This window comes from Barbatula barbatula (assembly GCF_947034865.1).
Source record: "Barbatula barbatula genome assembly, chromosome: 13".
Taxonomy (NCBI): Eukaryota; Metazoa; Chordata; class Actinopteri; order Cypriniformes; family Nemacheilidae; genus Barbatula; species Barbatula barbatula.
In genome coordinates, this window is record NC_136776.1 from 18,173,470 (window position 1) to 18,191,760 (window position 18,291).

Here is an 18,291-nt window from a genome sequence, read left to right on the forward strand (position 1 = left end):
TTTCATTTGATTTCCTTATTTCTACATCTCAAAATACAAAATAAGATAAATCCTGTTTTTATTGTGTTCAATTAATAAAAATGAAACTGCAGTTGGTTTGTTATGATTATGGCCATACGAACTCAAAAATACAGCTAACTTACACTATAAAACACAATGAAAAGACGATAATATAACGATATTATCATTATTAGACAATTATATAATAAAACATATATTGAGCAACCAAGCGTACGAATTGTTGACCAGTTTAATGACGTCCTCTGTCCGAACGAACCGAGTCGTGAAAATGATTCGGACACCAACACATGCACATGAAGCTTCTGCTGCCCTCTGTTGGCGATTCAACAGTAATGCTAGTGGCATTTGATTCAAGCTTTGACATACAAATGCAGATTAAGCAATATATGCATATATCTTTATTTAAATATATTTAATATATATATATACACATGTAAATATTATATTTATTGTATTCATTCAGTTCTTTAATTATTAAATGAATATATTAATTTAATACTATGTTTTAATCATTGAAGGTTTTATTGGTCGTTTTATATAAAGAAATGAAAGTCATTGACAACACAAATGACTGTGTCTGTTAGTTTATTAACAAATTTAACACTAACATGCTTGGCTCTAAATAAATGTACATATTTTTATGTAAATGCACAGGGAAGGTTAAAGGAGTAGGGTTCTCCCTTCACACTGATCACTGGACATTGGAACAGTTCCCAGGGGGGTTGCACGCCACATGCATCAGGTCTGTTTTTTCCTCAATCCGGGTTTAAAAACACACCATCATTAGTCCATGAGATGACATCATCCTGATGCCCAGCTGTCAGTAAGAGAGAGTGTAGAGAGGAGATGGGCCAGCATGGGGTAATTCGATAGCAAGAAAAGAATGCAATTTAGAGATATCTGGGAAGATCAGCCTCAACCACCTGAAAGAGAAAGGATTGTAATACAATATAGGCGTACAACTAACAAATATTTTAAATAGTTTATGATTCGAGGCCGACTGAAAGTGCTTACACGTGGATCTTGCATTGGGGAATATCTCTTCACAACCTGGCCCTGACGATCAATGAGGAACTGAACAAATATATATAATAATCAGACAGTTAGTAATGCAGGCAAAAATATGTATATTTTATCAAAATTTTAAACATAATTGTATTGTGTTTATGATACTTGTTAATGTTTTGTCATTTTGAGGCCCCTTTCACTTGCATTATATGTTAAAAAAACACCTTGTGTTATTTTGAAGGAAGTCCAAACCATTAAGAATATAACTTTTTAAGATACTTTTCATTTGTTGTGTTTGCATGTATAAAAACGGTTATAAGTAAAATGAACAAATTAAATAAAAGTGAATTATGACTTTTAAAAATGTGGCATTTCCATAAACTGTTAATTTATATATCACTTTCTCCATTGGTAAAAGATGTTTGCAAAAAATGTACATACCTTAGTAAAATTCCATTTGATGCCACTAAAATGAAATAAATGAATAAGAAACAGTCAATGCATGTTGTGTTCAAGAGTTAAAGAATTTCACATAACACAGTGTAACAAATCTTTGCTGTGACCAAGCTTTTTATAAAAATAGTACTTTGATTGGTGTTGCATCAATGTTTTAGTGTATATTTAGCTCAAGTACATTTTGAGATTATATCATTATTCACTATATATCGGTATATTGCTAATAAACAAAAACTGTACACTTTTATTTTTATTATTTCACAATTTTTTTAACTGACAGAAAATTCTAGAAATTTCTGTAGCACAGGGAAGGTGGGATGAAGCAATGATGGGTGACGACGTCTGGAACTTGGTTCATGAGGACAGTATTAGTCATAAAAGACAGAAACGATCAAATGTGTCTCAGTGTTATGTCAGTAACTTGTCATATCTGCGTACGAGAAATATTACCAAATTTATAAATGTGTGAAAATCGTTTTTTTGAGTATTTTCTTATTTTGTGATTTTCCTATTTAGCATGTTAAACTTAATAAAGAAACAGTAACAGTTTTATAGTATAATTAAAGTCTTTTAAACTATCCAGCAAAATCTGATATATATATCTATTTCCACGCATTGCATTTAGGACATAAAGGAAGAATCAAGAACTCACTTTCCCAGAAATCCTTTGCCATTGGGTTGTTCCTTCAGCCACTTCCACAGAGGGTGGGCAGTCGGTCCATTTACATCAATCTTACTGAACATATCAAAGTGTGCATTGTAAGACTTGGCGAATTCTTTGATTTGGGAATTGGTGCCTGGCTCCTGATAAAACACAGAGAACGTTTTTTTGTCAGATCTGTGGTGTTTTTACACATTTAAAACATTTCAGTTATTTACAGTAAGTGCGCCTACCTGGCGGGCAAACTGGTTAGATGGAAAACCCAGAATGCTTAAACCTTTCTCAGCGTACTTGGCGTGCATTTCAGCAAACTGAGAGTAGTTTACGGGGGTTTTGCCTCATTTTGAGGCGACGTTGGTGATGATGACAACGTTCCCCCTACAAAACGGACGACATTTTTTTTACCCTTACAAATTTGTTAGAGTGAAATACCATTCGGTGAAAAATCGATTACTGACTATCATGGCTCACCTGTATTTTTCCAGGGAAACTTCATTTCCGTCTATGTCGGTTACCGTGAATTCATATATGGATTTGGCGGTTTGCCAGTCCTCTAACTGTGCAGACTGAAGAAGAAAATACTGATGTAAACAGTTGCATTATATTTGATTACAGGAACACACATGACTGAGAAATTCTACTGTTAACAGTTAAACAAATAAAATATACAAATCAATCTCATTACTTCAAGATCCAGTCAACACTGCATCTACTCCTACCATTGTCTGCAACACTAAAGAGAAAACGACAGCGGCTCCCACGAAGCCCATGGCTGCCTTTCAGTACTCCCCACTAAAACGGCACACCGTATAAGATTAAATACTCTTCCAGACACGAACCATCCAAGACACCCACAACACTGAAAACAAGCTCATTTATGGGACACTATGTACTGTAAATATTGTCTCCAAACAGAGGCTGTTTCTCTCCCATTGGCTGGATTTCTGCTGATTATAGGCAAACAGCTCATCTACAGGAGGGGCATTTGACAATAAATCCTTTATCTGCCATGTCCAATGAGGTCATGGGGCATTGGGTGAATATCTTACACAAGCTGAAAAAGCTGATAGGTTAGTGCTGTTGCATGCTGGTACTTGGCCCACATAGATAGATCAGCAGACGTGCATTATATCAAATTTGGCAGGTGACTTTCAAAAGTAAAAAAAATGTGCCATTTGGTATTATACTGTAGAAATAGTGTGTTATATTCCCTACAACAGTATAATTTGAAGTAGGCCTACCTTAATATAGCATTACTAAAACCTTTACAGTGTACCATGGCACTGTTCTGGAATGTAATGCGGACATTTGTGCATGTCTTCTGTACACTGTAGCTATTGATGCGAAATGACGCAGTTAATAAAAACAAGTTACCCATGGAACTTGACCCCTTATCTTACACAATGCGTATTACGAAAGCGATAAAAACCGTTTAGATATCACGATAACATAATTGTACATGTTATGTAATACGATCCAGTTTGCATAATGATTATTTTACAAGAGTTACGTATTCATTTAACGTTTTTTTTTAAACCATATCCGACGATTCACTGATCGATCAAGTCCCGAGCGACAATAGATGACGCATTTAACTCATTTTACGCGCGTTGCGTACTAATAGGGACATAATACGTTATTAAAAAATACGTTGTAATAATACATAGTTATTAACAAAACAATAATGAGCAAAAATATGAATTGATACACTTTTGTTGTGCTTTTACTAAGGGTTTATTTGGAATTTTAAATAAAATAATAAAATATTAAGATTTTTTTACGTTGAATGTAATTACGCTTTCAAACAACTCTTGAATATAATGAGATGTGACGTTGTTCGTCGCTTGTAATGTACAGACGTACAAAAAAAAATGTTTGTAGACGCGTAATAACTGTGCGCCGTGTGTTTGGGCTTCGACGTAAATCCTGACGTCACGCAGATGCGCCACTTCGCAAACGTGGGGCGAGGATTATTTTCAGGGCTGCTGTTTTGGTGTTAATATTTGATAAATCCACTTTTTAGGTCACTATGGATGACGAGGAAGAGACTTACAGGTTATGGAAAATTCGCAAAACTATAATGCAGGTAAACGAAAAGCGCTATAACTTGTTTTGACGTTGTGTCGAATCTGGCTAGACAATACTGTACTTCATCCTTCATTAAATGACAGTATTTAAAGTATTACCCATCATCCTCTCTGCAGCTCTGTCACGACCGTGGTTACCTAGTGACGCAAGACGAATTGGATCAGACCCTGGATGAGTTCAGAAGTCAGTTTGGAGACAAACCCAGTGAGGGTCGACCTCGACGAACCGACCTCACCGTCCTGGTCGCCCACAACGACGATCCAACCGACCAGATGTTTGTGTTCTTTCCTGGTATGTTATGTACTGAACTTATTACAAACTACTGATGAATACACGAGGTCATACCATCTGTACTGTATATTCGTTTACAGAGGAACCCAAAGTTGGGATCAAAACCATAAAGATGTACTGCCAACGTATGCAAGAGGAGAACATCACACGGGCCATTATTGTAGTACAGATGGGTATGACCCCTTCAGCCAAACAGGTGAGTCCCAGAAGTTATTTGATTTGGCTTATTAGATTCATCGATCCATTTTATACACTTTCTCTTGTAAAATTTCAGTCTCTAGTAGACATGGCACCAAAGTACATACTCGAGCAATTTCTTCAACAAGAGCTTTTAATCAACATTACTGAACACGAGGTGAGACATTTCTGTTGGTTTTGATCTACTAAAAAATGTAATAGTACATTCATGTTTCTGTGCTATAATCATTAATAATTCTTTCAGCTTGTTCCCGAACACATAGTGATGACTAAAGAGGAAGTGGTCGAGCTTTTGGCAAGATAGTATCCTTTTTAGACAGACAAAATTCTTGTTTTAATTTGCAAGTTATTGGAAAACTTAACAGAAGCATTTACTAAAATTGCTCGTTTTGCAGCAGGAGTACTTTTATTTGCTATTACACAGTGGTTAGTGTAACCTTAACCGGCTGTTTTCCAGCAAACTCAAGGAAAGCCAGCTACCCAGAATTCAAGCTGGGGATCCTGTGGCCCGATACTTTGGCCTGAAGCGAGGCCAGGTAGGATTAAATGCATTTTTATGAGTTTTAACACTAAAGGGACAGTTCACCCTAAAGAATCTGCGATGGTATGATCCAAATATATCTCCGTTCCCATTTCATGACGGAAATGTAATTGTTCGGAGTTCCGAACCGGAACAATTAACCGGAATCATTATTGCTTTATTAATAACTATGTATTATTATTTCGAGTCATTAAGGAATCTTGTCCTTTGTGTTTTTCAGGTTGTTAAGATTATCAGACCAAGTGAGACTGCTGGACGGTACATCACGTACAGATTGGTCCAGTGATTTGTTAGTATCACTGCAAATTATTTCTGATGTGGATAACTTCATGTTTGATATTTAAGTTATATGAAAATCTTTTTATTTCGATTGCTGATGTAGTCTTATTCCGTGACATTTTTTTCAATAAACACACTGTAATCAGTACAATGATTGATATTAAAATAACATGTTGATAATGGCAATTCAATTTCCAACAACTTTGTGATGTTTATGTACATAATTATAAACGACTCATGTTGGATATTCTTTTTGACAGGTTTAAAATCTTCTCTTGAAGTCGAAGTACTTTTACAGACCATCCTTGTTATTCTAACACATTTCTTTTTCAATAAATATGATTTTGTTACAGTTGCTAATAAGTAGTAAGTGTTTCTTCCCTAAAAAATAAGTTAAACGAATGAAATAGAGAACTTACCTTCTTTTTTCTGAAAGCCATCTTCTGAATGCAAATACTTAGTAGTTTTCAAAACGCAAATGGTTGTTGAATCAAACATTGTTGACTGTAACCAGTCCACCACACTGAATACTGAGGTATCCTGTTATGTAAAGTATGTTTTCTATTTGCATGTCAAGCTAAGTTTGCATAAGTAAATTAAGGAAATTATGTTTTTTTTTTATTGTCAAAGTACACAGAGATATTTCAACATAACACTTTCATACCCATGTATATTATCACAGTATACAACATACGAGAAGTCAAAACTCGCCTGAAAACATCAGCTCAATGTATAGCAGTTTTTATTTTAAAAAAGCTGAATATGTAAAAAATCCCAGTAAAAAAAGAATTACCTGACTGTTTAATGCAGGGTTTTATGCTAAAATATTTTAAATATGAAAATATAACGTCAATACTTAAAGATTTCATTAAAATACAAAACCCTGGCTCTTCATCTCCTACCCTAAATATATGTTAATACCCCATTCGCTGTACCTGGACGTAAACTCAGAGTGTTTTGGTAGTATTGTTAGACTGATTGATGTTTAACACTGCCATCGAGCTTGTTGGTAGTTCTGGCTCATCTAATTCTGGAGGTTCGCTCTCAGGGAGGGCAGGGGGATTGATGTCTGAGGCAGAGGGGCATTGCAGGTTCACCAGAAGTACGGGTGGGCTCGAGGGTTCTTTGGTGGTGATGTCCTGCGATGGGTCAGTAGGGCTGAGGGGTTGCAGTTCACACCTAGACTCCTCATCTGGTTCGGAATCCGAGTCCAGACTGTGTTCCAAAGAGCCTGGGGTTTCACTAGAGATGTCTTAAATGACAGAACATAAAAACAATATCATAAATTAATATATAATGATTGGGGTGTTACAATTCTGTATTTATGATAACTACAATATAAAATTAACAAGATATCAATAATCATGATACGATATCTTTAAAAAATTCAGCACTTGCCACCCTACACTTTGAATGGGATTCATAGGCCAAAAAAAGAAAACTAAAAATAAATTTAGATAAAGTTGACAAATAACATTATAAGAATGAATATAATTATGTGATATATGTATATTGTACAATCTTTTGGCCATGATAATTGTGTGGTGAAAATATGATATTTTGACAGCTAATGCCCTAACGTAAAATTATCACAATATATAATGATAAATATATATTAGAATATAAAGGGTGAAATGCTAGTAATAAAAAAAATCATACATTTTAATTTTAACGCAGAAAAAAATTATTATATTTACAATATACAAATGAAAAAAAACCCAGAAAGAAGAAAAACAAGAAATGTCATTCCCTGACCCTCAGTTTTGTCTGCTTCTGCATTGCCTCGTTCATCCACGACCCCTTGATCTTCAGCATCATTCAAACAGTGTTCCTCTCCATCAAGACTGCTTTCCTACACAAACAAAATTCAGACACATTCTTACGCGTCCCTTCATGAGTTCTTCATTAATGCTTTGTAAATATTTGTGTTCAGTCTGGCAAACAGATCATGAGTCATCACCCTCATATGCAACATAAGAGCGTATTTACAAACACAAACCTGCTGTAGAGAATGCGAGCGGGTCGTGCTGGTGCTCACGTGCCCTCCGGAATCGGAATGGAAGATGGAGGGATAAAACACAATGAGTGTCTCCACTATGCGGGCCTGGTACGGGTAATCCACCAGAGAGGACAGAGAGACTGTGGCCCCGGAGGGTCGTGGACGCATCAGTGAGGGGCCGAACACAATACCCAGATTACTGGGGCTCATTTTATTGTCGTCTTCAAGCTCCGCTATCCTGAGAATAAGGACATATTACTCAAAGAATGAACTTTATTCATAAGCATAAAATGTGACAGGAAGGTAATATGTCTCCAACCTTCTCAGGTGCCGTGCCACGTAGCGGAGGGTGGCGGTGTTTGCTTTAGGGAGCTCTTTTAGTAGATTTTTTAACCTGTCCACCAGGGCAAGAAGTTCAGGGTCTGTCTCAGGGCCGGGGTCCACCAGGTCGTGTCCTTTGCCGGTTTCTGCGCCTTCTGGACCCACGACTGCCAGGCTTTCCTTCGCCAGACCCATCAGACTGTTGTATAGGCGGAAGGGCATGATGGGCTCCGGAAGCTAAAGAAGTGTATCAGTCAGTTTTTACATTCTCTCATATCAATTTAATGCAAGTAACCACCAATGACAACGTATAACCACTTATTTTCAAAAAAACATTGCAGTGGTTCACCTGGCGCAGGTAAAGCTTCAGCACGTTGCTGATGTCATGTGGCGAGGACTGTGACAGCTCCACCAGATCTTTACCGTTCTCAAACGCCTGACACAGCTTTTCCACACGGGTCTTCACTCCGTTCACTCGATAAATGCCCTGAAAGAAAAGATAAGCTCTCAGGGTGAGCCTGCATTTTTTCATTGGCTAAACACTATCATGATTTGCTGGCTCCGCCCTTTCTTACCTTCATTCTCAACGCTCGCCTCTCGATCTCACCGATACACTTTTTGATAATGAAAGGAATGCTGTCAGGACTGTTGCTGGAAACTTGGGAGAAATCCTGCCCGAACAGCTGCAGACGACCCTGAAGTTTCTTGTGACCACATTGGATCGCCAACGTCTCCAAGCAGCGCTTATGGCAGGCCAAGAAACACTTCAAAATGGAAATGACGAATATTAAACGGCGCATAAATGAAGCATAATTATATTAAAATAATGTATGACCAAACCTCCTCGCACTCCGCGCCCTGGAAATAAACGTAGCTGTCACATTCTCTGCATTTGGACGGGGCGCGCAGTTTACGCAGTTTGTGCGTCTGAGCGGCTTTTGACAACCCCACGTTCCGGAAAGGCCCGGTATGCACCGTTATCTCGGGTTCGATACCGTTTATATCTGCATAAGCGAGGATTGTAGTAAGAAACACACTAGAATAACTAATATCGTCAAATTATTTTGTCCATTATTGTTCCTCACTTGGAGTTTCGAAGGAAGCAATATTCGTTTCTCTCTCATCCGGGTCCTCATTGGATGACATGGTTCCTGTAGAAGCCGTCCGAACAATTTTGCTAATGTCACCTGCACATTGGTTACAAATATAGAGCAAAATGAATATGAAATGCAAAAATAATCATTATATGCCATAATTATAATAAATACAATTGTATTGTATATTACATATAAAAACCATACAGGCCTAATATTTCATAACACAAAATATATCCATCTAAACATTTGCATAATTGAATAGTTCTTAGTTATGAGCATATAGGTAAGCCAAGAATCTTATTTTTTGCTCCATATATACATTGACAGTTTTAGAAAGTTGTACCTGTGCTGATAGTAGGAGATCCAAGACCACTTCCTCCACCCACACTGTCTGTGTCACTAACTGTTGAGCCCCAGGATTTGTGAGTCATGTGACCTCGAGCTGACAACAGAAAAACAATTTATTACAAACATCCAGGTTAGAGTGCACTTCCATTACACACAAAAAACAACTACATTTCATTTTCTCACTTGTCTGATGCTGTTGAACATGTCTAGCACTGCAGACATCAATACCTATCAAAAATAGACTAAGTCTCACACGTACCCCTCTTCTGTTCATCTTTCTGCGAGCAGCTCGTATCTCCCGTCTCTACTCCAGCGTGCGAAACATCTGCATTGCCGCTGTCAGTACGGGGTCTGGTCGACGGCCTGAATCCAACACAACACGTTTAACATATGATCTACTCCAGGTTAATGAAGTGCAGTGCTAGATATGAGAGTCTGTGTGTGTGAAAGTTGCAGGAACGTTTCGTACTGGATGGTGGAGGCTGAATAAGACTCAAACTCGTAATGGGTTTCAGGCTCCTCGCTCATCTGGAGATCTTTGACGTGCGTGGCGTACTGTTGTCCGGGATCATAGAGCTTACTGCTCTCACACAGAGTCTGATAGTGGACGGGCATGGCTACCGTCTGCATGTGCATGATCTGGTAGTATGAGATGGTGGCCTGGGATGTGTATAAAGAATTTTTAACTAGTTAACAGCATGCAGATGTTAATAAGTTTGACTTGGATAGTTTGGGGAGCTATTTATTTCATGTACGATATTTGGATATGTACCGAGCGGATGGTCTGGTCACTCTGTTTGATGACCTCTTGGATCTGCCGCAGAACCGTGACCTTCATGTGCTCCAGCTCCTGGTGTTGTGTGCTCGCGTCTGCAACGCAGGTTCGGTATGTGGCCTCTGCCTCTTCAGCCTGAGAGAAAGAGTATGGTTTTAACCTCACAAAAGTACTGATCATCTTGTAATAATGTTTTAGCTGTGAGATTCTAGTTAAGGGAAGCATTATGGGAATTGTACAACCTTGTTACGAGCCTCCTCCTCTAGTCGTTTCTTCTTGTCTACAGTTTTGGTGGCAGAGCTTCCACCTTCCTCTTCAGCCCTGTTAGCCGCCGTCCTCGCCTTGTCATATTCCTCACAACGCGCCATGTAGACCTGTTTAGCCCGGCGTAGGTTGGCATCACACTCCATCTGTAAACACATGAGACGTTTTCCTGCAATCAGTAAAATTAGCTTCTATATCACAATCTCTGTTAGAAACATAAAATCTAAGGTTACTGTAGCCTACACAGTTATTCCTACAGGAGTTAAATCATTTTATAAACTTATTGTTGTGAATACTTGTTTAGTACATAAAAAACCTTGATATGCTCATTGTGTTTGTATTAGTTGAGAAACAGAAACAAAATCATTATTTTTATAATCTAAACTGAAAAGTACAATATCTTGACAGAAATTAAATTAAATATCATCCTAAATGTTTATTATCAATAACCATTAGAAATGTAAGCTTAGCAAAGATGAAAATAGTTAAAGGCACTAAAATTTGTATCTGAAAATGCAAGTAAAAAATACATTTTGTTAATCTTGGTAATCTCCTTGGTTTACCAAACATAATATAATGGAAAATACAAATAAAATATTGTATTTATAGAAAAAAGAAAAGAAAAAGAAATTCCAATAAAAAAAACATTAATTCAAGCTATTAATAAAATAAAAAAATAAAACAGAAAACAAATCTATAATAACGTCCTCGATGCACTGCAAGTTGCTTTCTGTATAAAACATTAACCTTACCAGTTTTCTCTTTGCTTTTAACCAGTGTTCCTTGATCTCCTTGCGTTTCTTTTCATGCTCCTGTTTGCGCAGCAGCAGAGGCTATGAATGAACAAAAAGCATTTTTGTGATTAATGTATATGACAAATGTATAATAAAAGCAAATAAATAATGATGATGTGGTACCATGATGAAGGTCTGATTCTGCAAGGTGGCAGCTGCCTGGTGCATCCCAGCGCTCTGCTCCAGGTCCTGCTCCAGAGCCAGAGAGTAGATGGAGAAGAAGGGCATGTGGGGCTGAAGAAGGAACAACACGTTTAGCTAGAAAACCATAGAGTGGATAAAACCTTTTATACTGCAGACGGATGAAGGTCAAAAGTCACCTGTGTGATGGTCTGTTTACATGACTGATAGATCCTTTGGAGACCCTTGGAGAACTCCAGCTCTACAACGAAATATGTTGCAAGTTAAGAGCGTTTTTTTACTATATAAGGTTCTTGAATTATTATATATAACTGGTTATTTAAATAAATAAAATAAAGTATGTTGTGAAAGCTACATTAGAAGTTCTTCTAAGTTTGCAAATTGTTTTTATAGATGGTACTTGGATGGAAAAATGGAAAATGCCAGGCTGAAAAACTCTATCGGCATTAAAGTAAATGAGAAGCTTTAATGCCGACGCCCCGTGTAAATCAACCATCAGACTATCAACGGTCCTACCCAATGCAAGCTTTTTCTCAACGTAGCCGATCAGGTCCTTTATGTATTTGGAGATGGTCTTAGCGTACGTCAGAGCAGAGTCGACGCCCCCTTCACTGCGCTGAAGTATGATATCCACCTCTTCTCCACTTATTACTGTCAACACGTAAACACAATAAACATTCACAAACATGTTTACAGCATATCAACTTTTTTATCCATCTTTTCTACTCCACACTGGAATAGTTAAATGTGAGATTTTCCTTAAAAATCCTTACCCAGTTCGGAGGAGTCACTCCGGGTGTATAAAGAGTCATGTCCAGAGAGGTTCTCCATAGACTAAAATAAACAACATCGTACACAAATACATAAATAAGCAGTGACCATGGAGTAGTGTCACCCTTATACAGAACTTCCTGTAAATCAAGACGGTTTCAGTTTCACTGGCTTTAAACAGTTCATGTGGGTACAGAAACAGGCACACAGATACTCTCTTACCCTGCTTTTCTCAGTGGGCAACACTGACAACAGCGTGCTGCTGTCTACCTCTCCCATCAGCAATTCAGACACACTGAGAAAAAGACAAAAAGAAATGTAGAAATCAGGTTCAATTACAGGTATTCATTTAGCAGACATGTTAATCCAGTTCTTGCAAAGAAATTGATGAAAAGAATTGAATGAATGAAAGATGTGATGCCAATGTACTGGTTTCTTCATGTGGACAAATGAAGAAATGAACTTGGCCATGATAACAGGGCAAGCGGTTCAATAGGTTCACCAACTTCCTCTTTCCGCTGTTTTGTACCGTGAAAGACAGTGTCACGCTGCATTTTCATGCAATCGAATGAATAATGACAGGAAATGGAAAAACAGTAATTGTCACGTAGATTTTTGCGAGGACTCCCAGGCAAGAGACCTTTGCAATAAATATGATGCATTTTGATGTTTTTCCATTTCCTGTCATTATTCATTCGATTGCATGAAAATGCAGCGTATTTATTGAATAAATATGATGCAAGAATATTTTTAAGTGCTGTTGAAATACAAGTAATAATAACAACACTTGTGTTATTACAACTGCCGATAATGATAATGATCTACTCGACACCTAAAACCAAATCGGTGAGTTTTAAACCATGGGAGTGTAAGAGAGCAGAAGCCACAAGACAGTTTCCTGTTATTCCTCTACAGTTACAAATAACACAAATTAGGTGTGTAAAACGTTGGAAACATATCAATCGACTTGACAAAATACTTACTTGCTGCTAAAAGCTACAGCGATAGTCTCGATGGCCTTCTCAAAATCCTTCTTCTCTGCTTCGTTGCAAACTTCATAGTGATAGCCTGAGATGAACGGTATAAACGCATGATGAGATTGGTTTGGTGAAGCACATATAAACTAATTTAGCAAGATCAAAATCATGAACATCCACCTTGTGTGGTGTGTAAAATAAACATTGACTAAGAATCATTGAACGTGTCGGTAAATGTGAGTGATTCAAAAAATCTGTGTCTCAAGATGTCAAACATGATTTTTTTAAAACACTTAAAAAATGTCCTTTATATTCATTTTAAACAAGGTATGAAATCCATTTACAACTGTCAATCCTATAGCATGTTTTGCTAAAAAAAGCAAACCCATGATGATGCCAAGTTGTTACTAATCATTCATATTAAGACATAATTTAAGTATATTTTAATAGAAAATTATACATGTGACTTTTTTTAATGTGGAAAACTACCTGTATTGGTAAGGGGAATGGAGAAAAATCATGTATATTAGAGAGAATATTAGGTTTTTAACTTGAAAATATAAAGTAATCTTTCCCGCTCATTCTCCTTCACAACTCCTTCCTGGTGGAAGGACCTTCTTCCCAATGCGGTCTGGTCAACCTCATCTCCCACAACCTTACAAAAACTACTTAAAACCCATCTCTTCTGTGAATACTTGACAGACAAATGAAAAATAACTAGTGTAGAGTACACTAACCCTCTTCTCTCAACAGGTATTGGTCTAGCTTTTGTTGAAACTAGTAACTTTGTATCAGCACCTATTGTATTGTTGCTCTTTGTATGACATATCGTTTATTGCTCCCTGAACTCTTTGTAAGTCGCTTTGGATAAAAGCGTCTGCTAAATGACTAAATGCAAAATGACTAAATCTAATCTGTTACCCATTTATAAGGTACTAATAGATGTGTTTCTTTACATAAAATCAAACTTAATGTATATATATTTGTGTGCGTTTAAAAAACTTTGTAAAATGTGTAAATGTTTTCTAATGACAAATAGGGACACGTTACGGTTATGAGAAGTTCAGCATAAAAAGCAATAAAATACATAAATTATTCATTCTTATTATCATTATTATGATCAGGGTTTTTGTGTGACCCAATTGTATGTTTTATCAAAACTTGACAGCCATGATGTTTCAGTGGTTTCTTGAAATTGCAATAGTGCAATATTGTAACGTTTATTTGAGTGAAATGGCCTTTGGAATTGGAATAGAAAAAATGTAGGGCGGGACTTGATTTTGTGCTTCGGGAATTTGTTGGATTGTTGAAAGTCTGAACGTTGGTCAGTCATTATAGCCCCACCTCTGCACCGACACGCACATCATGCAAAGAGATGTTTTGGATAAAAGAATGATGATGGCACAATGACCCACACAGATAAATCATTTAAAATTAACACTGGATAATTCCATATACTGTACAATAACAATTTTCACTTTTAAATTCATTTCGACTTGGTGGTTGGTAGGGTCAGACCCAGGATTCTCACACTGCTCATATAGCGTCAGATCCCTGTCACTTTAAATTTGAGCATTGCTGTGCGTTCTAACCTTTGACTTGTGAAATGAGTTTGCCAGCAGCGGTGAGCGTCTCCACGGTGTTCAATAGGGGGTACATACTAATGACATGTCGCAGGATACGCAAAACCTCCCCTAAACATTCATGAGCCAACGGTCGCCGGTTCTCCTGTTTATCTGAAAAAAATGCTAAATCTTGTTTATTATGCATAACATCAACATTTGCATAAAATTGTGTGTATGTCATCGAAGAAACAGGAAGCCTTAATAATCTGCATTGATCCAAAAACGGCTGAGATGATGTAAATTTGTTAACACTGCGCAGCATGGCTTTGTCTGCTGCGACACGTCTACAAACCACTTCCTACTCTCGTGGCTTTTAACCCTAACTGAGAAACTTATGATCAGAGAAACTCTATCAATTACAAGGTTATGTCAAAACAACCTGACTTGAAAACAACGAGGCTACTTGTTGGGTAGAATCCACAAAGGTTTTAGTCAGACTGGTGTGGGTCAGGGGACAACCACCAACCCATGCCATTGTCTTCAATTCAGAAGCATTAGTTAGAAGTCAATATAAAATATATGTATAAACAAAAAAAACGATTTTAAACTTTTGACCAGCGGTCTATAGTACTACACAATAATGCCATCACATGGTAATTGTATGTACCACCAAACCATCACTGTACTACTTTGTAAAGCGTTTCTGAATTCCGAATCTATCTACGGGTACAGATTTCTGTATTCATGGGAATGACTATATGCTGAATGACGTTACACTACGTGTCACTGTAAGCTCTGAGAGCGGAAGGGGGGGTTCTGTGAGAGCACGATTTCCTGTTCAATGTGGTGCGCCACAGGAACTCAAATCAACTGAAGCTACAGGAACAACAAGGTCTCTTGAGCAAACTCAGCCCTGCCCCTTTTCTCCATGACCGATCAGATGATCGACAGCGGAAGGTGATGTTTGCGGCCATTGTTTGACGCGCAAATCGTCACGTGGTGAATCAGTATTGAGCACTTCTAGCGTTGAGTATTTCATCAATCATTATATTAATGTACTGTACATAACACAATACTTAGGGAGCCACGTGTCAAATTTCAACGTCTTACCTTCAAGCACAACATCTTTCAGTTTCTCCACTGCCTTGGCGAATCGTTCCACTATGCGGAGCAAAGAGGGAATGTCCTCAACCTCAATAGCCACAGTGGTCTCCGGCGTCTCGGGCGAGGGAGTATGGGTAATGACCGACTTTCCTGCACCCTTGCTGAAGACCCAAGACTGGATCGGAAAGCCAGCCGCGCTGGGATTGCGGCTCAGGGAAGTGGGACGCTTCAGCGTTCCCATCGGGGACGGGCAGCCCACCAGTTTAGTGTGCGGGTTCAAAGGGGTTCCCGGACAGGAACTTGGGACCTCCAAGATGGAGGGAGAAGAACTGGAGGAGGCGTGAGGAGAAGCGCCGTCGATCACATCTTTTCGCGGCTGCTCCTGGAGAGCGGAGAGCTGGATTGAAAAGAAACACGGGTATCAGGGATGAAGTATATCTAATTTAAAGCAAGCGGTTTTGAAGATGAGGTTCAAGACATATGACGGACAATAGATGGCTGTTAGTAAACAGACGTTCTTTCACAAGAGCGATTGTGTAACAGCGGCCTGCTTCCTGTCACACCCTGCGACTACAGTTGATGCCACACTGACTCAGTTTGCATGAGGCCTAAGAACACCCAGCGAACATGTGAGCATGTAATCGACAATACATTTTATATAGGTACAAGAAACCTAGAACGAAAAGCCTCTCAGCCAAAAAAAGTATGTTTTAAAAACGCTTTGCCAACATTCCCATTACGTTAAGAAAGCGTTATTTTCGAAAGCTTGAACTGTTCCACTAACAATGGAAAGATAACGTTTTTATAAGGACATTAAGCAATGCCACATAACATTGATAAGATGATCATTAAACTTGATAACTTTGAAAGAACATTTAGACAACAATCCACGTTACCTGTGCTATAACACAACACAAAACCCAACTTTTCAAAGACTAAAAGTAAGTTCGTTGTCATTCCGACAAATGAGAAACATTTTGACATTTTCGTTCAACATTCCAATACGCATTTTAGAAGAATATTTGAGGGGAATGCATTGAATGTACAGGTTTAAAAATGACGAATGTTTAATGTAGCCTTTCAGTCACTTTGAGGTTATAAAACGCATACTTTGTAGTACAAAGTGACGTCACGGTGCAGTTTACTGCTTGAAATGTCAACGTGCATTCGAAAAGTATGCATTTATTGCGTCACGCACACTTAAAAGAAGAAACAAAGTATGAACCTACCTGTTTAAGCCAAACGTTTGGTCTATTTGGCAAGATGTCCAATTTACCTTTGCTGTTCGTTTTCTTAACTCTCTGACTCGTCGCGTACGGGCTGTAGCTTTTGCCACCTGCTCCGCGCTTCAACATTTTCGGTCTACTTTAAAAACTCACTAAACTCCGTCATCACGGGCGGTCAGAGGGCCTTTAAATGCAACATCAAACCCAGCTTAAAAAATAAAGTGACCATCAACGCAAATCATCAAAATTCAAAGTTAAACGCACAAGAAAAAAATAAGATTTGAAACGATTGAGGATCCTCGGAGTTAAACGAACCCCTCTTCTTGTAGCACTCTGCGCCACATCACACCGAGGAAGTGCCTTTAGACAACACAACGGTCCGTATAATAAACTTCAAGTCGGATTAAACACAAATAACAATCGTGAATATTCCAGCCACCCGACGCGCAAACAACTCGGCGCGAGACCAAAATGTCAATCAAGTTGATTGGCAGGAGGAAAAGAGTAAAGATGCTGAGCGACTTACTGATGGAGAGTTGAGAGGCGACGGGCCGCTTCCTGTTCGGCTCTTCTTTGACATGGAGTGCGTCTTTATCAGTTCCCTTGTCCTTTTCGAGAACATTTTCAGCTCGTGTTGTTCGTATTTCTTTGACTTTACGATATAACCCCCCTGCCCACCCCCCCGAACCCCATTTCAATGCACCGGGCGAGTTTTACACATCTGTTTACTCCCATAGACTCCGAGCGCGTGCGGTTGTTTCGCTCCTGCAACGTGATCGCGCATCGACGCACGTACGCGCGCACATCAGACAACAGCGCATCCGCTTCTCGGTTTTTTCTCTCCGCGTCCCTTTGACAAGTGAAACTGCGCTTCTGTTTAGTCTTGGGTTGAACGGAACATGTCGGCCAAAGTTTAACACGCAAATGTTTTCGTCATTTTGGTCCACGTTCTGCAGCTCGGGACGCATGTTGATTTCGGGCACCTGCTGCTGTTTAGTTCAATATGAAAACACCGCCCACTTTCAAGACAAAATATGCTTTTCTTATTCACACAGATATGTGCATACAAAACGGGTGGTTTAGTTGAGATTAGATGTTGGGCTTTGTGTCCATGTATTTTTTGCAGTATGGATATTGTTTACTGCAAATAATGGGGTGTTTAGTATGTTTTTTCATCGTATAGATTTCGATTTCATTACCGTAGTTTTACTATAAATACTTTGTTTTGAGTAAAACCACGAATTCGTTTTCGTGATGGTTAATGTTAAAGGGATAGTTCTCCCAAAAATGAAAACGTTGTCATCATAATATAGCCTACTCACCCTCGGGTTGGTTTAAATCTACATACATTTGTCCTGTTAAACAC

General features: G+C 38.4%; 3 protein-coding genes across 4 annotated transcripts; 1 reads left to right on the forward strand and 2 right to left on the reverse strand.

The window, feature by feature from the left end:
* Positions 1-589: 589 nt before the first annotated feature.
* Positions 590-3,161, reverse strand: gpx4a (glutathione peroxidase 4a). The gene is made up of 7 exons (XM_079471755.1): positions 2,866-3,161; positions 2,618-2,712; positions 2,380-2,524; positions 2,138-2,289; positions 1,471-1,495; positions 1,036-1,095; positions 590-944 (listed from the first exon to the last, which is right to left on the reverse strand). Exons 1-7 carry the CDS (start codon positions 2,914-2,916, stop codon positions 912-914), a joined length of 561 nt encoding a protein of 186 aa, XP_079327881.1. The 5' UTR covers positions 2,917-3,161; the 3' UTR covers positions 590-911.
* Positions 3,162-3,166: 5 nt separating this feature from the next.
* On the forward strand, positions 3,167-5,906 carry polr2eb (RNA polymerase II, I and III subunit E, b). Its single transcript, XM_079471754.1, has 9 exons — positions 3,167-3,216; positions 4,170-4,232; positions 4,351-4,525; positions 4,606-4,721; positions 4,800-4,880; positions 4,968-5,026; positions 5,181-5,259; positions 5,485-5,553; positions 5,804-5,906. Exons 2-8 carry the CDS (start codon positions 4,176-4,178, stop codon positions 5,548-5,550), a joined length of 633 nt encoding a protein of 210 aa, XP_079327880.1. The 5' UTR covers positions 3,167-3,216; positions 4,170-4,175; the 3' UTR covers positions 5,551-5,553; positions 5,804-5,906.
* arhgap45b (Rho GTPase activating protein 45b) lies at positions 5,600-17,815 on the reverse strand. 2 transcript variants are annotated; one of them, XM_079471753.1, is made up of 23 exons: positions 17,452-17,815; positions 15,706-16,096; positions 14,623-14,766; positions 13,037-13,121; positions 12,276-12,348; positions 12,056-12,116; positions 11,799-11,933; positions 11,462-11,523; positions 11,265-11,375; positions 11,100-11,180; positions 10,326-10,493; positions 10,081-10,218; positions 9,778-9,968; positions 9,568-9,671; positions 9,304-9,402; positions 8,949-9,050; positions 8,704-8,867; positions 8,439-8,627; positions 8,213-8,350; positions 7,862-8,100; positions 7,543-7,780; positions 7,299-7,395; positions 5,600-6,795 (listed from the first exon to the last, which is right to left on the reverse strand). In XM_079471753.1, exons 1-23 carry the CDS (start codon positions 17,545-17,547, stop codon positions 6,491-6,493), a joined length of 3,411 nt encoding a protein of 1,136 aa, XP_079327879.1. In that variant the 5' UTR covers positions 17,548-17,815; the 3' UTR covers positions 5,600-6,490. The 2 variants fall into 2 exon arrangements, with proteins under 2 accessions (XP_079327879.1, XP_079327878.1); XM_079471752.1 differs by having other exon boundaries at positions 16,929-17,489.
* Between the last annotated feature and the right edge of the window lie 476 nt (positions 17,816-18,291).